Below are 26,103 nucleotides of genomic sequence, written 5' to 3' on the forward strand. Positions count from 1 at the left end.
CTTAATGATTTCAGTTTGTTAGACTCACTCCTGTTCAGGTTTAAGATGTCATAAAAGTTGGAGGACGCAAAACAACTCTTTTATCAAGCATGTTATATTCAGTGTATTTGCACTCTTCTAATGTCATGTGATTATTCAGGCAGTAATACAATTCTCAGTGCGGAAAATGTGACTTTCAGTAGCTCACGTAATATCTGTGGTTAAATAACCTACAATGTAGAATACAGTTCCAGACCTGCAATACTTAGACTACATTCAGTATACACCTATGTGACTGTGTTTGGGCATTTTGGCTTTTCTTCTCTCAGCAACATTTATAAACTGACTACAATATATTAAAGTTTGTATATCAGTGGACTTTTTTTGGGAAAGTTAAGCAATACATTGTTTTGTAAAAATAGCACTAACGTAGCCTTTAAAGGAGCAGTATGTAACTCTGACACCTAGTGTTTAAAATGGGTACTGCAGTCCTTCCCCCGCCCCCCTCCTCCTTAGAGTCAATGTGCACGCAGGATTGCTGTGTTGTGGACACTGTAGCTTCAGTGTTTATCCAGCTCTGCATGGGTCTGTAAACCTTTCTGTGTTCTAACCTCTCTCCATTTTTCAAAAGCATCTCCAATATTGATCCTAGTTTGAGCACGTTTCTGCTCGTGGAGCTTATTAGAAACATGCAGAGGCTTTTTAGGGCGGGTACAATCACTTCTATCTGAACCACTTCTCTTGACCTGCTTCCATTGCTGCAAACACCTGCTGGTTTGCCGTTTGCCTGGTAAACTGAGAGGCGAGGGGCAAAACGGCCGTGTCAGGTTGCCGCCTACTTCTCTGGTCAAAACAAAAACAAACCATTCCACACCGGAAATGAAACTTAGAAGGAGGACATACTGACTGCTGCATTCAGAGAAGCCAGCCCTTCAACATAGCATGTTTCTTTAATGTCTGATGATACAGTAATTTCATTTTATAAATTACAGCTAGCTTGTAGCGTTCCAACAGAGCTAGTCTCAGGCTTCGTAGCTGCTAGCTGACTGACTTTCCAGAAGTCAAAGTCACTGGAACAAGAGAAATGTTTTCTTCCTCCTAATGCCAAATTATCCAACATAACAGGATGGCAATGTACCAAAACTTCAGGTCCTTTTAAATCCTTATTCACTTATAGTTAGGCTTTGTTAACTACGAGCACATTGCCTTTGTAAATACTGTTTGGATCAGTGAAGGCTAACCTACAGTTGAGATCGCTCTCTCTCAGATCAGTCTGTAAGGTGCGACTTGACTGTCCCATTGTCCAGGACAGGAACTCATAGAGGAAAAACTCACAATGCCCCCACGCACTAAGAACAGACCCCCACTTCCTTCCTGTGGAGGTTACAACAGGAAGTACACAGGAAGACGACCCCTGTGCCAAATTAGTAGCAGCGGCTCTCTATTGTCTGTCTGGGGACGCTTTTTAGCTACCGGGCCACAGCTGAGCCCACTGGGAAGAAATAATATGAAAGTAGAGTTCAACAGGTTGATGAAGGAAGCTGAGGTTGTATTTTCCAGTTGTTACGCTTCAATGTCGTCAATGTAAAAGTGATGTTTTGTAAAGGATTTCTTTTAGCATTGCCAGGCTCTACAAGAATGTAACCCTGAGACTTTCGTAATCTTCTTTTTATTGTTTTGGAAATAATTAAGCAGTAATTAAGGGCGTTTCCCACCTAACCCTGGTGCAGACCAAACAACTGAACCTGCAGGAAGCAACCACCATGAGCCCTTTCTATTCACCATGGCATGGTGTTAGGTGTGTAAGGCATACCTGATAGATCCTTCAATAATCCCGGGTTGAACACAGAACAAACTTGAGCAACAATGCAACAAATTGGTCCACCATTCAGTCCAAAGCAAACAAACTATAGGTGTGAAATCGCCCTTCATTGCTTTGAAATAAATGCTGATGTAGGTAGGTCTAAGTTTTAATGTTTTGAGGCCTGAAATAAAACCTAGAAGTCTAGACTTTCTGTACACCTTTAATTGGAGTACAGTGTTTACATGCCCAGTTCTCACAATATGAACCTGGTAGTGTGTGGATCTCCTTATTGAGCTGTAGTGCTCCAGTGTTTCCCTTAAAAACACACTGACAGTAGATATTGTAGGACACACTCCCTGTTCAGAACCGGTCATGAGATCTGCAGCAGTAGATCTTCAACCGCCTAAGGCCTGAAAGTAGCTAGCTGGTTTGTTTTGTGAGGACAGATTTGTTTGGTTCAATCGAAGCTTTGTTGTCCGACCCTCCTGAAGAAACATCAGCCCAGTGTTTTATATCATCAGAATCAGAAGCTCAGATTATGTGAGGCATCTTGAGTTATGACTGGTTGTTTTCTGTGAACATGTTATTTGATTAAGTGCGGTGCGCACGTGGCCCGCTCTGCAACGCCTGGTATGCCTTACGGCCCGCCATTCATCTTACTTGAGAAGACAATTATGACTTAGTTAATTCTTGCACGCCGGCCTTCTCCATTGTGAAAACATCTATTATTCATTTGAAGGCATTCATATTAATACCACATACCATATTAATACTGTTGCCAGGTTGCTATTTATGATGTTGTCAGGGAGATGTTACCCCGGTGGCGATTTACACCGCGGCACTGTGAACTCATTATCTCTCTTTATGATAAATCTGTCATCTTTTTATTTTGCACAGTAGTGACCCACTTTATCAGCAGGCTGGGTTTTTGCAACCTAATGGAAAAACTCCATATCTATAATCCACATTTGTTTTGTCAAATTCTGGAAAGAAAGTGTAACTATCTGAAATTAAGGGGCGCCAGTAGCCAGTAGTAGTGCGCACGCTTAACTGCTGCTCAGTAATCACTTATCGGCCTCCATACATGTGGTGACTGTGTCTGCAGAGACTCAGTCCTCTGCCTGGATTTTCATGTTTTGGTTTGTATTGGTTGACACTAGATGTTTCTGGGTGGGGAGCTGGTGTGTTTCCCACAGCCAATAACAGTGTGCAGGTGAGTTTAGGAGTGGATCATCTATTGGATACGATTAAACCAAAAATGTGATCATTTTGGGGCAAAACGCTGAGTAGAAGGTCGTTCCAAAACGAGGGTGAACCTTGTGTTGGTTTCCACCCGACGACCCAGAGTTGGCCTGCTTTCTGCTGGACAGGCAGGTAACAAACACCAACGGCTAGCTTGTGTTAGTGTGTGGTAGCCTGCAGTGTAGATACAAGCAATAAACGCAGACATTACACCCTGTACTGAGTGTTCACTTCTGATAGCAATGAGTCCAGGAGGAGCATTTTTTTCATCTATATTTTTTAGAGCAGTTCAAACTAAAACTGGTGCAAAAATTGAGCTTTTAAATCATTCCGACTGTATCTCAAACATGCCAAAGAAAAAACACTGACTTTAAAAATGTTAAAAATCTAAAGAAATACTTTCAAATGTGGCTCAGTAAACCCGTTTTTTTATTTAGGTTTTAATGGATTATAGATCAATCCATACTTCTTTGGAGAAGGGGATAAAAGAAGTAGAGATGCTTCACAACTTGAGCATCTCAAAGAAAAGTATGTAGGAATTCAAAGTTCAAAGCAATCTGACTCAAGTAAACACAAGTAAAAATGCTGACTTTAAAAATGCTCAAAATCTGATCAGATGCAAAGAGCATTATTCAAAATGTGTTTAGAAAAGCCCAAACTTAGTCGATCTTTAGAAGTAGGAGCTTGCACCAAACATGAGCTTTTAATGAAAGTTAAAGGAAACATTAGAGACTAACATGAGAAAAAGGAATTTTAAAGAAGTGATGTCTTAATTATTCAACAAACTGAGCAGCGTTAACAAATGAAGAACAATCCATCAGAGACGTACACATTTAGTTTTCTACCCTTAAAAATCAAAATCAAAATCTGATCAGGTAGATAAGAATAGATATGTGTTGGTGCATCCTTACAGGTTGTAGTAAATTGTCTTGTTATTGAATCCCATGATGTAAGCCCAGGAAAGGCTTCCTTCCCCTCATGACTTAAAGGTATTTATATACCACAGCGCCGTTTGTCTTGAGGATCTGTTTGACGCCACCAGGAAGAGCTCAGCGGCGAGCATCTGGAGAACACATTTAGGGGCCTTGTGTTGTTGAAGCTGCGGGCCGGGAGGGAAACCCGAAAGACAAAAGATCCTCCAGAGAGCGTTAAATGGTCTCAATATCCAGAGCAGACCTCTGGGGGAAACAGTTGACTCCCAAACCCCCGGAAATGTCAATAACCCAGAGAAAACTCAACACAGATCAGACCTTTAAAAAAAAGATGGAGATCAATGTGTGAGGAAATGTCTGAGTTTTCTTTGGTTTTCCAATTTCAATGAAAGAAGTGTTTTTGTGTCGTTTTAATCGTGAATCTAATTTCTTATGCAATGAGCAGAGAGACAAAAAGTGATTAAATCAGAGTTATGTCATTCTTCAAAGTGAAAAAAGCCCGAAAACAAAGTAGATGTAATTAGTCTGAAACCTCGAGGCTATACTAAAAAGAAAGAATGAGGAATAAAACCCCGTCTTCTTTCATCAATACCAACGAGTCATTTCACAGTAATGAGGTTTTATCTTCTGTTGTTCCAGTCACAAAGCTGATACATAATTACGCAATAAGTCCAAATAAAAACATTTTGTTTTCCGGCAAGAATTTAAAGGCTTTACCCGAGATCTGCAAGGTTTAGCTCTTTAATTAGCTTATGTAATTTGTCTGGGATAAAAAAAAAGCCCTCAAGGCTGCTTAAATAAAGTTAGACCAACAGAAGTTAAACTTTGGATTCAAACAATGAGCTTAAGCACTTTTCAAGGTTTAAGTCATGAGAAAGCTACCCTAATGCTCTAATAGGGATGATGTCATGCCAAATTATGTAGGTTTCAGAAACACTGCACCAAACACAGTCAAAAAACATCTGAGTAGACCCAAAACTGACCTTCCATAAAACAGCTGTTCAACAGATACCAATCACAAACAACATTGTCTCTAGCATAGCTCTGACTCCAAGTGATCATATTATCTTAAGAAACGGCAAAAATTTGGTTACTGTAAAACTTCTATTACGGCTTTTATTTACTTTAGTCTATGAAATCACCCTGCAGTAATGTGGTATAGGCGTTGATTAGAGAAAGGCCTTTCATGATTTTCAAACAAAACTCGAGCACCGCAAAGACGGAAAAGACTATAAAATTGTTAATGTACACCAGAAAGAACATTTAAAAATGTGTACAAAATGAAGATATCAATAATGGTTTGAGAGACTGGTGCGGAAGTGCGACATCTACTGGAGTATCATTGGTCAAGACAAAGAATCACAGGTTTCTCCCAAGGACAGAGTCATGTGTTGTACTGTCATTGGGCACTTCTCTGCCACCACTGTATGAAAGGATATGTTTGAAATGTAGTACTGTGAGCGGGTCAGAAGACGGGAAAAGTTGTGTAAAAGTGCACTGCATTCAGCTCTTACTTGTTGCCTGCAATGGATAGATGCACTAAGTCCTATGTGACACATGAGAGTCTAGAAATAGGTATTTATAAAAGAAGTGTCTTTAATAGTTAGCTTCTCCAGCCACCTCCATGAGAAACATGGCATCATCAACTCTAGTTAATAAACAGTTTACAATGTTAGAACACTAAACTGGGATTAATATCGTTGCTAACAGAGATTATGAGTCAATTGAAAATAATGTTGGAAGAGTGGTTCAGACAAAACAAAGCAAGTTGATGCAGAAATGAACATAATTCTACCTCAAATTAATTTTAAAAAGTTGCATAACCGCTAGTCATTCATGCCTGTGAGGCGACTCCTTCCACGAGCAGTATAAAAGTTATTTAATAGTAGAGAAAAGATCACACTGTGGGAACTTTTTCTTCCTCATTCCAGCCTCGGCATCCCCAACAGAACAGCCCTTTCTTGAGTAAACACTGAAGCCTCTGTTGACAGTAAAGTAGCTGAGGTTCTTTCTTTTTACTATCAGTGCTAAAGCAGTATCCTGTTTTGGCAGGAAGCTGCACTGTTTTCTGTTCAATCTCCTTTAGACACACTCCACTGAATTTCGTTCTCTTCCTGCAGTTTGTTTCCTTCATTTAAAGAAAAAAAAAAAGCCCTGAGTGTGACTTTTTTCTGTGGTATAAATGTAGGCGCCGCCATGTGTTGACTAATTAGGAGATGGTAGAGCAATTAGCCTTCATCGTTTGGAGGAGGAAGTCTGGAGAATGGAGCTTTGACTGCCCCGCTGAAGACAAACATGTAACAACTGTAACAGCTGGTCAGTGGTGTACTGTAGGAGCTGAGGGGGATTCTTATTTAAACTGAGGACAAAGCTTTGAAAAAGAGATGATCTTAGAACTCATTTTGTGCCTCATAACCCAGAGTATACTGCTGCATACGGTTTATCAAATCCTCATAAATCAGAGGCTACAACTTCAAACTATACCGACTGTTTTGGCACTTGAATGTTGGCGTCAGCAAAAATTAGTAGATCAAAGTAGCTGCAGATGTGTAACACAGAGCTTCAACTATTTCTTGTCATGTAGATTCGGCTTTTGATTTCCTCCCCTGAATCATGGAGTCGTTTTTTTTTTTTGGTAACACAAACTGAAGTGATTTTTATAGATTTAACTCGCCGAATTCTTGAGGGTTGTGTTACAGCGTCTCAACGCTTTCCATTCATTTCCTATGGAGAGCCGGAGAGGCAGTCGCGCAATGCATTATGGGATCTTTGCGGCGCGTCTCGAGAAGGGCTCTGGCGCTCGCCGGGCAAATTAGACCTGAAGTCTATATTCTGTGCAAATGAGCACAGCTATCTATCCAATCAGGTGCACTCATTGAGGCTACTTCACCAATTGTGCAACCTGCAGCTAAAAGGAGGGAAAACAAAATGAAATAATATGCCAACCGCCAAATATGATACAGAGGGAGGATCACTTCATCCCCCCAGTTACACCTGTGTGACATTCAGATCAAAGGTGAAACGCCAAAGAGACGATTTTATCAGGGCTTTAAACGACAGTCTGAATGAAGCTTTAAAAATGTGACTTTTCCCCGTATCATTTTTTAACCCATCAAAATATCACTTTTGGTTCGACTACTTGTGTCCAAAAATAACGTCTAACGAGGGATAACAAAACTTTTCAAATTTTCAAAACCCAATTAAGTAATGAGCAACAGACTTTATTCAGTATCTCCTTCAGGTTGTTTCCCAGAAGAACCCTAAATAAATCACTTCTACGTCTCCGTCACATACAGAATGTGTGGGACACGTCTCATGGGAATTTCAGGACGCAGCTGGGAACGCCGGGCGAGCGATCCCACCAAACGTGTTTTCCCAGTGGTCTCTCTGTCAGTCGCATGAGGCCGCACAGAGCCCACCAGAAGCTATTTTCTTCCCTTGTTCCTAAAAAAAAGAAAGAGTGGGAGAAGTTAAATAATGGCCTCCTCCAGTCCCTTCCCATGTAACAGCATCACAGCGTCTGCATGGTAACGTAATTACACACCATACTGTATATCACAGAGCAACCCACACAGTGAGGGGACGTTTATTTTAGTACGCAGCTGATAATTCTCCAAACTCAACAAGCAAGTGATTCTGTTTAGCTGAATGGGAAGTATAGAGGAAGGCAGAATGAGTCAGGGGCCAAATTAACACAACAACAACAACATTCCCCAGGGCGGCAACTTTCAAGAGCCCCTCCAGAAGTCTGCTGCCCACCAAACCCACCAACACTACCACAGAATCAGAGGAGGGGGATGCAGTGGTACTGTGGGAAAAAAAACTGCTGTGACACCAGCAGAGAGGCTAAAGTAGAACGAGATCTAACATGATTTTTTTGCTTTAAATTTACTCTAAAGATCTCTGGCCCCTGGTCAATTGCCCTCATGGTTAATCCGGCCTTGCTTAATTTACACACTTATTATTAAAATCAAATCCACCTCATGCTGTGATGCAGTTTGGAGGAAGTTATGGAGATATATTCTGTCAGAGTGAATCATTTTTTTTATTTGATATCTCAGTATTTGTGGACAGTGAACGATTATCTGAGTCTTAAAAAAAGACCACTGTAAGGCTTTTCTGTTATCTCTCTCTCTCTTTGATGATAGCATCCTGTTTCTTATCTTTTCTCTTTTCCAGCGTTTTTTGATCCGCCTTGTTTCTGGACGCTTCTTCGCTAACGTGAGATAAAATGCCCTGGCCATCTGAAAAACTCTTTTTTTGTGTTATCTGTAAAGTAGCCCTTAGATCATCATTTCAAGAGAGAACAGAGGAAAAGTAGATGTTCTGATATCACCCTAAATCATTTCACTTGGAGTGACTTGTTTAAAAAAAAGGCTTTGAAAACTCAATTCATGAACTTGAATGAAATAAGCGTGATCACACTGATTTATTCAGATAATTAAACACTGTTTGAGCCCTCTGTGTGTTGTTAAAAAATCTGGATTAAAACATCTCAAAAGTGATTTTTTTTTCTGTGAGGCTATTTTCAGGATGTCTGGCGAGTTTGTGTCCTGAGACTTGTGGCTCTATAAGTGAGTTTGTAAACTTGGGAATTGTAACTCAATCAGGATCAAGACAATGCATCCAGTCAGCGGAGTAACACAATCAATGTGGGAACTTCCCCTCGCGCAGAAAAGTCGGCTGATTGAAGCTGTGACAATTAATTACTTTGTTTTGAACACTGGCTAAAACGGAAGAGCTTCATTCTGAGACTTTTGTTGTCACTTAGTTTGCACAAACTTCCTTAAAGATTAATTTCAGGTCCAGTTTATGCAAAATGCGTTAATGATAAGCCAGCGCAGACATGCTCAGGGCAGACACACCTTTGGCTGTTATTAGAGTCTGTCGTCTCTCAACTAGAAGGTCGAGGGTTTGATCCCTAACTCCTGCAGAAACACGTCTGATGTGTCCTTGGGCAAGACACTTAACCCTGAATTACTCCCACTGCTTCATCAGTGGAGTATGAATGTGTATTAATGTGTTTAGTTACTTCTGATGGTCACTTTAAATAGCAGCCTCTACCATCAGTGTGTGAATGTGTAGGTGTGACCTGCGGTGTAAAAGAACTTTGAGTAGTCAGAAGACTAGATTTACCATTTACCTATAAAGTTGTTACTCTTATGATCAGCATCATTCTGGTCATGCTGGTCTGACAGTTTTCTCTTGTTTTAAATTTGTTACAGCCAGGAAATAAAACCTTTGAGAGAGTTAAGCTGGCTGTTTTCTACTGCTTACCATCTTTATGCTAAGCTAGGCTAACTTTGCTCAGCACTGGATAGACTACACCAAGAAAAAGATTCATGTTTTTGTTTATAAAACTAGAAAATATCGGAAAAATGAAGGCATGCAGTTTTGGAGTATGAAATATAGGGCTACTAGTTTTTCTACTTTTTAAGTCCGGTTGTTAAATATTGAATCCTTAGTTACTCTCAGCCTCTCGTAAAATCTGCTGCTGGCCTAACTCAACCTCTAAGTCTAGAAGGTTACACACACACACACACACACACACACACACACACACAGGTCACACAGTAGTCATTAGTGATGCGGGCAGACAGCCGTAAAATTGATCCTGAGCTGTTTCACTCTCACACACTCCCTGGTATTCTCTGAATGACTTTGATGTCACACACACACACTTCTTCGTATCTCTGAACAGCAGACTCTTCTGGACATCGGTCTCTCAAACCTCACATGTACCCCCTGTCACAGCCGGCCTAAATTAAACACATGACCTCAGTCCCACGTCACGTTCTGCCCTCTTCCATGAAAAGATTGTTCAGAAACGAGGAAACACGGTGTTTTTTGGATACACAGGATATTCTTTTTTGAATCCAAAGTGCTGCCCTCTTATATTTCTGCGCTCTCCGTGGTGATAAAAGGTTTTAAACGCTGACCTAAACTTGTTCCTGTGTTTGGAGGTTGATGGGCTCTGGGCAGACAGACACATTATCGGGGGTTGTTAATGGGGCTTTTAAACGCATCCTAAAACCACAAACCCCCCCTCTGAAGATCCACCCAGCCGGCTCACTTTGGAGACCATCAGAGGAGTTTTCTCTTCAGCCAAATCCTCTGGCTTCTCTAAACCGCCCTAACACGCTGCTGTCTCGATCAACTTGGACTAGATTTACATTTAAAGGCATACAATGCGACTCTCAGAGCAGATTTTCAGACCAATACAATGCTCTCTTCAGACACACCTCCTTCCTCCCTCAGCTCCCCCCCCCCCTCCTGTCTCCACACTTCCCCAGCCCCGCCCATCCTGTTCAACCAGCAAGTTTCAATGAGACAGAGAGCAGAAGACAAGTGACCATATGCATCGTCTGCAAGTTTATTTGGCTGTTATCTCTTTACGTCTTAGACCAAATAAAACCTTTTCTTCTGTTAGGATAGTCTGTTGGTTCTCCTTCAGTTGTTTTGCGTCGACGCTCTAGACACAGCGTCCCTGAGTGGGCAGAGCTGTATCGCTTCCCCAACATGGTCTCTTTGAAACTCAAACAAGCTGAAGGAAGCGCCCTGTTGTCGGTGTGAACACAGAGCTGAGAACAATAAACCCAGAGGGAGTTTTGCTTCACTCTTTTTTTTTTAGAAAGTCATTACCGTGCTATGTATTCACATTTATATTGGATTGTTGCTGAGTATGAATGAACAAAGATGTAATAGATGTAAAAGATGTAATCCTGAAACCAGAGCAGATCACATCTTGGATGACATAAGTGAGGAAGAAAAGGATTTCATCAATGTGTCCTTTTTCATTTTAATTTCTTCTTGCTGAAACTGTGTTACCAGAAAAAACTCTCCAGGGGTTTTCATATCACAGACACAATAGGAACTGAAATGATGAAGAGGATTTCCAGGCTGTCAGCACCGGGGTTTAAGTGGAAGAGAAAAAGGACTAAGGAGAAAAACTCACGACTTTCAACGTTTGTCAGCAGTTTAGTTTAGAGTTTACTGCATAATGTTTCCTGAAAAGGTCTTCAGTTATTATGAGGTGACGAGGCGGCAGTCTCAACAAGAAAGGGGGGGCCGCCTAACTCTCCAGCGTCCTGCTCTGATTCCTCACTGTCTACTTATGGACCGATCAGAGTATAATTAATGAGATGTGAGCGTGTTGTTTCCCATACACTTCAAGAGCATAATGATACAAGACAGTGGTGAATTTGCAGGATGATACTTTGTGGCTCTTTATGTCAGTAATGCACTTATTTATGCATTCAAACGTTCTCTTTTACTGTGTTAATCAAGATTTTCCATTAATCTAAGCATGTTTACTGTCTTTCCAGGTGGATTTGGGATTCCTCCGGTTCATCACGGCCGTCGGGACACAGGGAGCGATCTCCAAAGAGACGAAGAAGCACTACTACGTCCGCTCTTACAAAGTGGACGTGAGCTCTACCGGAGAGGACTGGGTCACCGTGAAGGAGGGCTCAAAGCAGAAGGTAATGATGAGTCACTTTGTGCTGTAACAACCCACAACATGGCTAATATTGATGAGCAGAGAAAGACTCTGAATTCTAATCAATGGAGAGAGAGAGGTGTGGGCGGCTGAATCAATGTAGTTTTTTTTTTTTTTAAAGGCTGGCAGCATTTGGCAGAATCTCTGATCTGAGTTCTTTTTTACATCTGACTTCTTTCATGGAAAACAAGTCTGAAAGTGATGCCGGTGAAAAGACGCATTAAAGGCTTATTGATAGATGTGCAACAGATTCAAAGACCTGTTTACAATAAGTTCATGATGAGAGAATTACCATGTTGCTAAATTTGGGAAACTTAGAAGAAACAACTCATTATATTTCAAGCTCAGAAGTTGGATCAGCTCTTAAGGTCCTGACACAACAAGCAGACGGCAAAGAACTACTCACGTTGCCTTTTGTCTTGGCCAAAAAGTTACACTTGAACACACCGCAAAGACTACAGCCGACAGCCAACCACCACGTACATTCTGCGCATGCCTAAGAGGAAATAAATCTCCATGCCAGCAGGCGGCGGTAGTCCGTTGTTATGATATGAGAAAAAACATTTTCACACCGCTGTCAGTCACCACTTGTATTATAGGTAACAAACTAATGGAGAATAATGTCTGATAAAAAGTTGAAAATGGCGCTGGCGTTGACAGTCCTTTGTCTTTTAGTGGAAAAAGAAAAGAAGAGGTGAAGGTAAAGAGAAACCGCACTAATGGGTGAAAGCATGGATACTACAGCGGCATGCTGAAGGGGCTTTCCTGAACCTGAGTCTAAAGAGCTGGAGAGAAATGATAACAGCCAATCAGAGAGATTCATCTCACCGACCGCTGACGCTGATTCAACATGTCAGAAAAAACTAAAAGAAAACGGTTTCTGCAATCAGGGCACATCAATCAATCAATCAGTCATTATTTGTATAGCGTCAATTCACAACAAGTGTTATCTCGAGACGCTTTACAAAAAGAGCATATGGGATAACATGCAGGAAGGATTTCTCCTCGCCCACACGTCCTTGCCGCTGAGGTGGAGGTCGGAGCAGAAAATGCATGAATGAAGAAATATCAATCAGTTAAATATATAACATGTTGAGTTAAGCCATGGATTAAAGCAAGTTTAAGCCCTCAATAAATAAATAAATAAATATCAGATATGTATGAGAGCAAATATTGCTTCAGCTTGTTTAGTTTAGAAATAGCAGCGGGGACAAAGCTGTTCCTGTACCACTTTGTTTCGGCACCGTGGGACTACAAAAACCTCCGCCCAGAGGGAAGAAGCTGAAAGTAGAACAAGCAGTAGTAGTAGAGGCACAGATGTAGTGATAAATACTTCAGGTTTATCGAGCAAAACATTTCCTTTAATAGCAATAATAGCAGCTGTGGTTTGAAAATAGAGTAGTGGTGCTAATCACAGGGATAGTGGTGATGTTTCCATGGCAACAGAAGCAGTGGTCCTTTTAGTACAGATGTTAAAAACAGCAAAATCAAGAGCCAGGGGCGTGTCCAGAGGGGTGGCCAGGGGAGACACGGGGGGAAGTATGATCCTGGCAACACCAGGCGCCACAGTTCACTCAGACGACTCACATTTACATTGCTTGATATTTTTATTGCAGCAGGTGAACAAAGTTTGTTTTGGGTCGAGGCGCCGACCTCATCCCTCCTCGCAGATTTGATTTCACATGCAGAAATTGAGGAGAGGTGACATCATATTTTGAACCGCCGGTCGGGGCCTTCAGGTGGGTGGTGGGGTTTAAGAGCAGCACTGGTCAGAGACAGCAACACAATGACAGAGCAGAGGGAGAGAGTGGAAATCTTTCAGCTGAAATGGCCCGCAGCACTGGGAGCTTCCTGCTCCGATGGTAGGATCTATACCCTTACTGATTATATAAGCTGATTAAATATGTTTCTTCTTGTGTACTTTCTGTTGTTCAGATCTTCCAGGGGAACCACAACCCGACGGACGAGGTTCTCGCCTACCTCCCCAAACAGACTCTGGCTCGTTACATCCGAGTCCGCCCGATGTCCTGGGAGCAGGGCATCTGTATGCGCTTTGAGATCTACGGCTGCAGAACATCAGGTAACAAAAAACCACGTCCACAGCACACAGAAATACACATGAAAGGACTTTAAGAGCAAAATAACCGGCTCTTTGAAATTATATTTTGAGTAAATGATGTTGATGTTCAGCCTCAATTCAGGTATCAAGAACATGATTATCATTGAACGCTTGTCGTCATCTCGGGGTTGGAATTTGCTTGTTTTACCATCGATGAACAGAAGGATTAATCTGGTCTGGCTGCCGATCAATCTCTTGATTGTAAACTACGGCTAAGTGCGTCAGAAGAAGAAGAGTTCTCCTTTAACGAGAACTTTATATGAGGCTCACAGCTTGAACTCTTAGAGCACCAGTTCATGGTTTGGTATAATCCTCTAAATGCTAAAACACACAAAATGTTTAGTTTCTTTTCTTTCAAACTCAACGACCGCAGCAAATAAATTCCTACTCACCTCCAGCTCGCTCTGTTACATGTTCACGTCGTCTCCACGTCTTTATCTACAGTTTGACATTTTGAAGTTTCAGTCTAAAGAAGTCCAAAAATGATCCTGCCCATCGTCTGCTGTTGATTGTCAAGTGAAGGGCATAGCCAATTGGGAAGCGGGCTGACTGGAGAAGGAAACACAATCACCGCAGCAAATCCAAAGTCTTCATGTCCGTCGCCCCGGCATGTTTGTTTACTATGAAGTTAACTGCGAGAGATTTAGCGAGATTTTAGAGTCAGGACTGCTTCTGGTAGTGTTTTGTGTTTCTGTTTCGATCACACCGTTGCTCTCCTCACACATGGGAGCTGTTAGATTTGAGTATTTGTCATCATGTGTGTGGGGTCTCTCACATTCTCAACATCTGCTGAGATTCAGTCTCAGATTAAGTCTTTCAGTGTGGGACCGGGCTTCACTTGAAAAGACTTGAGAAGTTTTCCGAGGAGTGACAGCCGGGAAACAACTTCTTTTAAAAGTTTTACCTGCTTTTGGCCCCGTTTGACTGTTCTTCCTCATAACACACACTCTACCCTCTTAACAGCATTTTCTCGCTTTTTGCACATCACCGTGAATCAAAGTTAACATCTTTTTGGCGCCGGGATGAGAACCTCCTGCTGCTCTCTGTTGATTTAAAATAATCATCGCTTCCAAGGCGAGCCCAAACTCCCACAGAAGGACACCGTTATTCATTACAGAGCAGCGCAGGAAAAATCATGCCGCCTCATTACTCATCCTCTAACATTATATAAAGCCCCGGTCCTTGATGTGCTACAAGCAACTCTCAGTAGGAGAGCTCCATAAAGTAGATATTAGGCTCTTACTCATAGGAGAACAGGCTGTGGAGTGCTAGACAGGTGATTCAGGTGATATAATGACACAAGCGGGAAGCCAGGAGTGTGAGTGTGTGTGTGTGTGTGTGTGTGTGTGTGCGTGCGTGCGTGTGTGTATAAAGTATTAAACATGAAACAGAACCTTGTACTTCATCATCATCTCACCTGAATTTTATCCAATTTCTATTTTCAATCCCAGACCAAAAACATGCAGTTTAGCTCCCTCTTATCATTTGACACCTCCTATTTCTGCGAGCACTTATGTTATAGTCATAAACATAAAAAAACACTCACAGACGTTGCTGCAGGGTATTTATTACTAAACTGTAAATAACTGAGTAAAACCTTTAAACTGTAACTTTGAACTTTGTCCCCAATTTCACTTTTTTACAGTCAATCCCAAATCAAACCCCATTTAAAAAATTGCAAATTAAAGCAGTGATCAAATGCACTTTGTAAGTTTTTATGTATTGTCTGTGTTGTATTAAGTGACTCTCCCTGCAACCAAATTTACCTACAGGTACAAATAAAATAACCTGAATCTGAACCTGCATCAAAGTGAAGCACGCATATTTAACCCAAATGACCAACAGGGTACCCCGTCCACAGCCAACCTACGTTCTCATTAGCCGGTCGTTTGAAGGAGCATGCAATGAGAAAATCATCTTTGGCACACTGAAAAATACTTCACTGTCACTTTATTGTGAGCCAACATCACGTTTCACCTCTGGCTTCCTCAGGTCGCACCCAGCAACGTGTCAAACCTGAGGTGAGAAGCGACAAATAACATGGAAAACAAGCTATTTCTTGCACATTTAACTAATTCTTTCCTATTCCTGTGAGGACATTTGCTCTTTGTTGTGACATAACGGTTGTGTGGTGAGTTTCCTAAATAACAAAGTGTAACTCCTTAAACTTTGAATTCTGGTTTTACACTCTGTTATTGAGAGATATACTTCTCACACACAGAAATAATTACACAAACAGGACCAGTGGAGTGATGTCAGAGTGGGGCTACTACACACTGCTACACACTGTTGTTGATTCTGTGCTCAATGGCACAATGGCAGTAGTGACCTGGTGCCTCTCCAGCAACCAGACCGACTTCCATATTTTGGTCCGCACCCATCTCAATAGTCCCTACAGACTAAGCTACTGCCGCCCAGTATCTTGATGTACAGTTTTAATCTTGCTCCTATAACATGATACGCTCTTTACAGTAGTGCTTCAATGAAAGACAAGGAATTGATCCTTGTTTTGAACTTAATCTAATTCAGTTCTTCCTGTTTGAAGACCGTATTCAAAGTGATAAAACTCTTAAACACACATCTACTTAATAAATAACAGTGAGTAGAACCTTTAACCTAGAACATGATCAGCACCAAACAAACAGGCACTTTATAGAGGGGCTGAAACTCATGAGAGATAAGCTTAGTTTTCCCTTTTTAACCCATTGTCTTCCATCCCTGCAAGGTTGATGATACTTAAAATAACCCCTTAACACAAGAACACACACACACAAATATGACTGTAGGCGCTTTCTATAAAGGTGTACCTGGACCTTTTTAACCTTGAACATTAGATTTAAGTTTAAGTTAAAGTCCTCATTTTGACTCAAACCTAATCCTATTTCCGTTTTAAACCTGACCTAAACTCTTGATACAAACATGCACTTTAAAGAAGTTCTAAAAAAAAGAGAAATGATTTTCTTTGTCTTGCACATTTTAAGAGGACACGTTGTATTCATAAACTCAGAACTGCAAGACGACACACAGACATGACTGCAGGGGGTTTCCATAAAGAACACTGACAGTCTGTATGTTCACATTGAGGAGGAATTTACATCCTCTGGAGCTGCTGTTAAGTGTCAAATATAACTCTGGAAACATCTGTCCAATACAAAAATCACACAGAGACCAGGACCGTCTGAGCCCAGATATAAGACAATGGAGAAAACTTGTTATTTGTTGAGTTTAATTGAACTGATTCTGGTGAAGCAGCACAGCTTATGCTTCTAGTTTATAACGTTTCTACGTCAGTATATTTCTTTATTCCTGAGCGACATCAGAGATAGCAGACCGGCCCGCTTGTTCAACAGATTGTCTTCTAACCTCGAGGCGGCCCGTAGAGTCCCCCTTCACCAGGCGAGTCTGTCGGTGTCGGGAACCCAGGAGACCAGACTCTGAACATTTTCCAAACACTCTGCTACCAGCTGCTTCTCGACTGTCGACGTGAAAGTCTCAGATGGACATGAAAAAAAGTGCACACTTCTAAATGAAAGTAGAATAATCATGCTTAAAATAGAATATTTGCAAAATCAAAAGTAGGAGAAGTAGTAAGACCACAGAACATATCATATACATCAGACACCTTATTGTAAAAATCGAGGAACAGAGTGGCCATTCAAGCGTTATTTGCTATTTCTGGTATTATCATAACAGTAGAGCTTCAGGTGAAACCCATATGAAGGCGTTTGCTTACCAATGCAAAGTTTTAAGTTAAATTCAGCCGAAGAAAATAAATTAATCTTTTGTGCTCTTACTCTCGTGTTTAACCACGGCAGCAGCGCCCAGAGAGTATTGACTTTAACCGCTGACGATATCAGCAACTAGATAAGGATGCATCCCCTTTCCTATCTCTCTGTATGCCTTTCAAAACTTTCCTCATCCCCCTCTGTTTCTCTCTCTCTCTCTTTGTGCAGACTATCCATGTGCCGGGATGCTGGGGATGGTGTCGGGTCAGATCTCAGACGCTCAGATCAGCGCCTCGTCGTACGCAGACCGGGGCTGGGTCGCTGAAAACGCTCGACTGCTGACAGGGAGATCGGGCTGGACCGGGCAGCAGACCAAGCAGCCTTTCAAAAACGAGTGGCTACAGGTGAGTCTGACACTGAACGCTGAAGATTCAGGGGGGAACATTTGTCTGAACAAATTACCTAAAATCAAGTTGGTCTACGAGTGACTCAATCCTTATAATACACAGCCTATCATTTTTCTTTTTAAGTGTATTATGTGATTGTTTTATCATCAAACTAACTGGTTTCTCCTGTGTCCGTCCTTCTTGAAAGGTGGATCTGGGTCAGGACAAGATGGTGAGCGGCGTTGTGATCCAGGGAGGCAAACACCGCGACAGAAACGTCTTCATGAAGAGGTTCAGGGTGGGCCACAGCCTGGACGGAGAGGACTGGACCATCGTGAAGGAGGACAACACCACCAAGCTTAAGGTCGGCGTTTGTTGTCACGGGTTACTAACCCTATAAATACTGTGAATATACTGTATGTGCTGTACTTCTAAAATAGCAGAATCATAATAACAGAAAACGTCCAGAGATCTTTGAAATGATCGTCCCTGAGAAATTTGTGAGAATTTAATCCAAATCCAATGAATCTGTATTTATTTAGTGATAGTGATGTTTCATAACACAGCTTGTTAGAGACAAAAGCCTTCATGACACACTGATATACGATAGGATGTGTTACATTTTGATGAGTTACAATTTGATACGATACAGTACGATAGGATATGATGTGATGGATACGATACCACACAGTGTGACAACCTGGATGCTCCACTGTTTTCACCGAATGTTTACACCCCTGAATCCCACATTCACACCCATTTCCCCCTCTGTCCACTCATCGACTCGCTCACCGTTTGCGCCACCATTCAATTCTACCCGGTATGACACGGTACGATAGGATATGATTCGATATAATAATAATGAATAATAATAATAATTTATACTTTATTAATCCTGCGAGGGGAAATTCAGTTTCACACTCTGTTTAATGAACATGCTACACAAACATAGGCCGAAATGCACAAACAGGATCCTGTGGACATGCACTAATGGAGAGGTCTCAGAGTGAGGGGGCTGCACACAGCGAGCGCTCCAGAGCAGCTTTGGGGTTCGTGCCTTGCTCAAGGGCACCTCGGCAGTGCTCAGGAAGTGGACTGGCACCTCTCCAGCTACCAGACCAATTTCTGGACTCGGTCCGTGCCGGGACTTGAACCGGCGACACTCCGATTCCCAACCAGTCCCTACAGACTGAATCTTGCATGATATCACTACACTAGCGGCGCAATACATAAATAGATGTTACATACAGATATGATTGAAGTGATACTTTAAGATATAGGATATAGTACGACGCTGTAAGATATGATGCTACACGGTACAGCACGATACAGTATGATACGACATGACGGATACGATGTGATATCATACAAAACAACATGATTTGACAATGCAACACCATATGATACAACACGTCATGACGACATGGCATGGCCCAGCCTGGCATGAAAGACTCCAATACAACACAATAACATACAGAATATCACATTACTGCTTTTTACACTTTTTAAGTCCTTGTGGGAAGTTTGATTTCTGCTCACATTTAGCAGTCTGTATTTATCCCTGTATTATTACACTTATTAAAATGTGATGGTTAATGAGCAAGGCTGTAAAAATGTCATCTGAAGTCAGACACTTGTATGTTTCTACTTTTCATCTAAACTTCTTTCCTCCCCCTCTCGTCTCTCTCTCATTCTTCCTCTATCGTCCTCTGTCCTCGGTCTTCTGTCATTCAGCGGCAGTGCGGTGATGAAAGCCGGCTCAGATTAGCAGAAAGTTGATTATACAGGGAGAGAGATAAAAGGTTGTTGACGTGACATAAACCTCCTCTGACTGTAATCTGTGATTCCTGGGAGCCGCTCGCTCGCCCGACCACAACGCCGCTCGTGGAATGAAATGTTTGGCACCCAAATTATAGACTTGTTGTTCATATGAGCTGTGACTGCTCTGTTTGTCGGATGGCTTTTGTCTGACGCACGCGACGCCAGCCTTGACGGGAAGAAAGATGGAGATTTAAAAGTAAAAACTGAGATGCAGGGGCAAAAAAAGAAGAAATACGAAGTAGAAAAAGGAAAAATAGATTTCAGATTCAAGAAGTATCACAGTATGATTGGGTTTTGTTACCACCTGACTCATGGATGGTAATAAAGAAAGAAGCCACACAGATAAAGCATCAAAATGATCTTTATTCAACTGAAATAATCAAATATTAAATAATGTGATGTGTCGAGTCCGAAATGTCTGTGTGAGTGAAGATTCACGATGTTTGTGATGAGTGCAGGCAGCGCACCAAACAAAGGGAAGGCTGAGAGGTGACAGCAGCAGCAGGCCGAGCTGAGAGAGAACGAGAGTCTCAATCAGCTTAAACGCTTAAACGCCCGACACAGCTGACGACCCTCCCAGCTCCACCCACACGCCAACTTCAAGCACCTGAGAGAGACAGGAGTGAGAAACGAGCAAGGATACGACCTCAAATATGTCGAAGAGTCATCAAAGCCAGAGAAATCTTTAATTTTATAGTTGTAATGGGACCTGACAGACACGGCATGTTTATCGTTGCCATGGAAACATCGGATGTTTCGTCATAGATTGCTACTGAAAGCTGCCGCGCTGTTGCTGTTTGTGCTGCTGTGATAAATACGTCATGTAAATTATACTCGGATACATTAGCTCGTCTGTAAACATATTCTCTTCCTCAGGTCGGATTGGCTCGATCGTCTTGACAACGGTCAACTCGGAGTTGGTGGGGGGAGGAGGGGGGAATAGCAGAGAGAATCACTCCCATGATTCCCCGCCAGCCTTCACGTCATCTTTTGTTATTGTTTTGATTAAGATCCCTCTGGCGGTGGAATTTACATACTGTGTGTTTAACTAAGATTTTTTTTTAAATATATTATAGAAGGATAGAAGGACGAGGTCCAGGTGTTAACAAAAAGGCAGAGAACTTTAAGGGAATTTGGCTCTCTAACCCGGATTTAATAGATGCTAGATGTCGACAGTGTTAAAGAACCCAACCCACACAGGTCACAGATTATTTGTCCTCCCGTCATCAGGGATGAGATATAGAGCCACCAAAGCCGATTTAATGGACGAAGGAACGACTTCTTCCCAGGAGCCTTAACCTCCTTCACCTCCTGCACCTCCTGCAGCTGCAGAGGACTGGAGACTGTAAATAACACCAAGATAGCCTCTTCATCCTTCCACTTTTTAACAGTCTGATTTATTCCTCAATACCTTTTTTCATTGCACTGTTTGCCCCGCCATTGTTTACCTGCCCCAAGTACCTGTATGTGTTTAGATCCAGGATGCTTCCTTATACTCATTGCGTTTAAATTTCACAGGGAAAGCTGGCCTTTCATTGAGCTTATGCATGGTCTGGAGAAGTTCTATTTTTGCTGGCAGAGTTTGAGTAAATTAAAGTAAGAACATATTGATGAGTCTCAGATGTGTTTGTGAATGAGGCCCATTACGATTTCTTACGATTTTCTTTGTCTTCTTTCTGTTGCTGCTGTTTAAAAAGAAAAGTAGCGAAACAAAGTTAATGGCTCGCTTAAAACAAAACTAAATTCATATTGTTCATTTATCAACCATTTCTCTAAGCATAATGACACATTTTTTTTAAAGTGTAAGTGCCTCTGACAACATTTTAATTAAGTCTAAAGAAATGTGAGTCATTTAAGCTGTTAGTGTCTCTGAACAGATGAATTAAGTTCCTCTTTTATGACTATTCAGTGGAAAGCTTTCTTACTAACTTCTTCTTGATGAACAAGCTCCTCTCACAGCTGCTTTGGTTTGATCAGGATTAACAAAAGGAAGATTTGTGAAGTTTTAAATGGGATACAAGTCAAACTTCTTCCTTAAATGTAAAGAAGACTTTGCAGAACTTATCTGTGTGACTGACAGGTGTGATTGAGCGTAAAGTATAAAAGATAGAGAGGAGATAAAAAAAAAAAAAAAAGGAAACATGGAATAGAAGTAGGAAAAACTCCCCTCTAGTCTCCGTCTCGGTCTGTATCACTTCTTAAGAGATTTTGGAGACTTTGTGTCTGATCCCCGAGAGGAAATTCATGTCATTGCTTTAAGACTCCCACTTCCCCCCCTTCGTCTCCCGGCCCTGTTGGTGCGACATCCTCCTCTATGCGTTCCAGATGGTGAGGGCTGGAGGACGAGGTTTGGGGCCGTCTGTCTCCCACTGATTTAGTGCAGACGCGGATCTTGATGCTCCTCTGTCCCCCTCAGCTCTGCGTCTCCGCTCTGTTTCCTGTGTCTTTTTATAAAAACCCGCTTCAAAAGACGAGGCAGGAAAAGGGCTCAGCGAGGCCCGGGCTGGTGCATGCATTACAGCAAGGCCGGGCTCACACATGGTCGTAGTGTAGTTACTGTATATACGTTCATGCATAAACATGACAATATGAGGAGACTGGCCTGTTGGGTTTCTTACCTTCCACCTGTTTCTCATCAAACGCAGGAAAACAGTCGACACATCGTGTGGAGTAAGAACAACGACTTCACAAAAAACAGGCCGGGAAATATGGTTAAACTTTGCAGAAAGATCGTAGGCGTTCACTTGAATGATCTTGGCCATGTTTTTTAAATAAGAGCAACTCAGAAGGCAAAGCTCATCCTGGATGACCCTCACCACGCTTTTGCATGCAGACTTCTGCCGACAGGGAAACAGATATCTGAGGTCCTTTGTCTTATCACCAGTTGCCTGTACACTTGTACTGCTATGGACAGTTGGGCTTTGTGTTTCTAATCTCAGTCACGTCCATCTTAATGATATCCATTTTTACATTTTACAAAACAAAATTACAGAAACCTGAAGCACTTTTACCAAACCTCCATACAAATTCACAAACGGCAGAATCTAGACAGAAAGCGGATGTACCAAAATCCCATCCAATCAACTCCAATGACCTTCATAACATCCTAAATGTTTCTACACCCTTATAGATCCGATCGTTTGAATGTTAACTCAAGGAAAAGTTTATTAATGGAGCACCGTTCATACATGTAGCGATTCCAACAGGGCCGACAGAGTTTAAGACTCGAGCTGAAGTATCCAGGTTTCATTTTGAGCTGCACTTTCTTCAACAATCTCAACTTAATTGAATTATATTTTTCATACTGGACGTTTTTTATTCATCCATCAACTGTAGAGGTATTTCAATCAGGAACGACTTAATGAAGAGTTTACAATTTGTGCATTTAACAGTTTAGGAAAAGATGTGTTTGGTGGTTCACTCGGTCATGATAGCAGGATAGGATACCCCCCTATGGGGTCTAGTCTCTGGTGGTGGTCCCCCTATGGGGTCTAGGCTCTGGTGGTGGTCCCCCTATGCGGTCTAGTCACTGGTAGTGGTCCCCCTATGGGGTCTAGTCTCTGGTAGTGGTCCCCCTATGGGGTCTAGTCTCTGGTAGTGGTCTCCCTATGGGCACTAGTCACTGGTAGTGGTCCCCCTATGCGGTCTAGTCACTGGTAGTGGTCCCCCTATGGGGTCCAGTCTCTGCTGGTGGTCCCCCTATGGGGTCTAGTCACTGGTGGTGGTCCCCCTATGGGGTCTAGTCACTGGTAGTGGTCCCCCTATGGGGTCTAGTCTCTGGTGGTGGTCCCCCTATGGGGTCTAGTCTCTGGTGGTGGTCCCCCTATGGGGTCCAGTCTCTGGTGGTAATCCCCCTATGGGGTCTAGTCACTGGTGGTGGTGGTTAAAGAATTGCAGCAGTTGTTAATTTTCTTTCTCAACAAAGGAAGTGCTGAAGAGTTAGTAACCTCCATGTAGGTGTTAGCATGAATGTAGCTAGAGCGTTCACCTTCGAAGTGTTTTGTCATTTCCCCCCCAGACACAAATCTTTTTGTACTTACAATCACGTCTTAGCTGTACCCATAATGCCTCACTGCAGCCTTTATTGAATCAGGCAAAATGAAAACCTCAGCCGTCCAGACAGCCAGGAGTGCTATGTGGTGTCTGGTGTCCCACCGCTGAGTTTGACGGAAACCATTTTCATCTGTGCCGCCGCCATGTTAAACATTTGAAAAGGATGGACGCTGGTTCTGATTTCCTACCTTTTGCCTTTGTTTCCCTCTTTTTCATTTTAGTTTCAGCTTCTTATCAAAGCGACGATTGCTCGATCAGACGCTCACCAAACATGATTGTTTGGCGACGTAGCTTTGAGCCAGAATTAAAGCAGGAAAGAGAAGTCTGATGTGTCCCTTTGTCTGAGATTTACAACTTCAGAAATCATCGAATGACACCGTCTGATTCATTTTGAAACCAAAAACTGATTTTCTCCATTTCCTGGAAAGATAAGTATCTGAAGCCCTCAGATTTCCTCGTGCTTGATAAAAGCTTGCCTAAAATTATACCCTTAAGCTTTTTGCTGATCTCTCCTCTGATAGGAAACCATTTTCATCTGTGATAGGAGAGTTTTTATTTTTGAAGTTTCATGTTCATTTAATTAGGAAATCTGCTTTCAAAAGTCTTAACATGCACTTGAAAGGTCTTTGAAGTTTGGGCTTTGATGAAATTTGCAGACATCCTGTGTTACAGCTTTTCTGATAAAAGCAACAGAAATGACTATTTGCTGCTGCAAATTGAACCAAATTGAATAAGACATGGACCGTGTCTACTTTGGTTTAAAGTCTGTCGTTATTCAGCCACTTAATTCCCAGATAAAACCTTTAATTTTGTGTTTTTCCAAAGAGGACTCATCGTTGTTTCTTTAATTGACTTCCTTTAACCTCAGACATACAAATCAGTCATCGTGCACCAATTATCTCAATCATAGTCCTCGTGTGCATTAATGCTTTCTGCAGCAGTGATAAGTTATTAAAAGCATTTTTTAATGTAAGATCCTGAATGTTAGATTACTAAATTAGATGTTTATTTAAATTCATTGAACATCTCCTCAAAGCAAAGTTTCCAAAGGCGATGATGCCTGAAAACTCGTCCACAAAGACGACTAGACAGCAGAGAAACTAACAAGCTCACCATCTTATCTTTAGTTAAATAAGTGAAATATAATCAGGCAGTGGTGTACCTGAAATGAAATGTCTGCCAGAGTCTTGAAAAAGCATGAGGAAGTGGCCTCCAGGTTGGAAGTCCAGGGAAATAATTCAAGTGCGATACCATACTGGCTTCCCAACATGCTAGAGGATCATCAGTGTGTTGGTACCCCATCATCAGTGTGTTGGTACCCCATCATAGCTGACGCTCCTCCACCTTAAACAGCCTGAGTCGCCCAATAAATCAGTCCCTAACGTGTCTCTCTGTCGCTTTCATCTTTAGATCTTTACCGGGAACCAGAACCACGACACCCCTGAGCTGAGGTCAGTGGGTCCCCTCCTGACCCGCTTCATCAGGATCTACCCGGAGAGAGCGACAACCGAGGGCCTGGGCCTCCGACTGGAGCTGCTGGGCTGCGAGCTGGACGGTAGGTGTTGGATTTGACTTCATATACAGTAAGATGCCGTAGTAGGTGGTATTCTGTGTTTGTAGATGAGTCATGTTCAGTCTGGTCTCCTAGTGGTCTGTTTTGTTTTAGTTGTTATGTTAGGTAGCTTATTTTCAGTGGTACAGCAACTTTCTGATTTACCAGTGTGACTCATAGCAGCTGCTCGATTCTGATTGGCTAGGGTGGTATGTGATGTTTCAAATATTAGCAAAAACAGAAAACAATATGCATGTAATCTAAAATTACATACATTTAAATTTTATTGTCCAAAATATATTTATTATTAATTAGAAGTTGATTTCCGTCTTACTTTAAAAGTGTCTGTGACCCCACTAGGGCTCCCTGCTGAACTCCCAGGGTGGTCAAGACCCACACTTTGAGAAACACTGCCATATAACACAAGGGAAAATATCAAAACATGTAAACAACACTTTGAGATGTATTTGCATTAAAGTGTTTTTTGGCCTCAGTCAGCAAACCAATCAGTCATTAAACATCGTTCACCTGCAGCTGCTTATCTGCTCTTTAATGAGAGCTAGAGAGAGGCGGGAGAGCGAGCGCATGGCAGGTTCATATCTCTACTGCAGCAGTGGACAGACCTGGATAGTGTGTGTGTTAGTGTGTGTGTGTCAGAGAGAGAGAGAGAGAGGAGGGCTCGACCTCCCGCAGTAGGTGAAGGAGGAACAGATGAAGGGAGTAGGGAGGCTCTCCGGTGTATCTGGTTGCCCTGTGGAGAGAACGATAAGGATCAGCTAAAGTTCAGAGGAGATGAAGGATGGGTGAGAAAGAGAGAGGGAGAGACAAACAGAGAGGAGTCGAGGGGAGGATGCAATGAGGAGACGAGGGGAGTAGAAGGCAGGAGATAAACTTTGTGTGATTAAGAGGATCTTTGAAGAATCCCTTGAAACCCTTTAAGAATCCAAAAGCTCCCTGCAGCTGATTATTTCCCCTTTTTTTCTTTACTGTAA

The 26,103-nt window shown here is 42.1% G+C and overlaps 1 protein-coding gene across 1 annotated transcript in view; it reads left to right on the forward strand.

Annotated features, from left to right (window-relative positions):
* LOC109989895 (neuropilin-1a) overlaps positions 1–26,103 on the forward strand; it is a 97,358-nt gene that overhangs the window by 54,588 nt on the left and 16,667 nt on the right. The window contains exons 7-11 of the mRNA XM_020641809.3: positions 11,283–11,438; positions 13,391–13,535; positions 17,528–17,703; positions 17,894–18,049; positions 24,970–25,114. Of these exons, the coding sequence (XP_020497465.2) occupies positions 11,283–11,438; positions 13,391–13,535; positions 17,528–17,703; positions 17,894–18,049; positions 24,970–25,114 (778 nt within the window). The remainder of the gene's footprint in view (positions 1–11,282; positions 11,439–13,390; positions 13,536–17,527; positions 17,704–17,893; positions 18,050–24,969; positions 25,115–26,103) is intronic.

Source organism: Labrus bergylta, chromosome 4 (assembly GCF_963930695.1).
Source record: "Labrus bergylta chromosome 4, fLabBer1.1, whole genome shotgun sequence".
Taxonomy (NCBI): domain Eukaryota; kingdom Metazoa; phylum Chordata; class Actinopteri; order Labriformes; family Labridae; genus Labrus; species Labrus bergylta.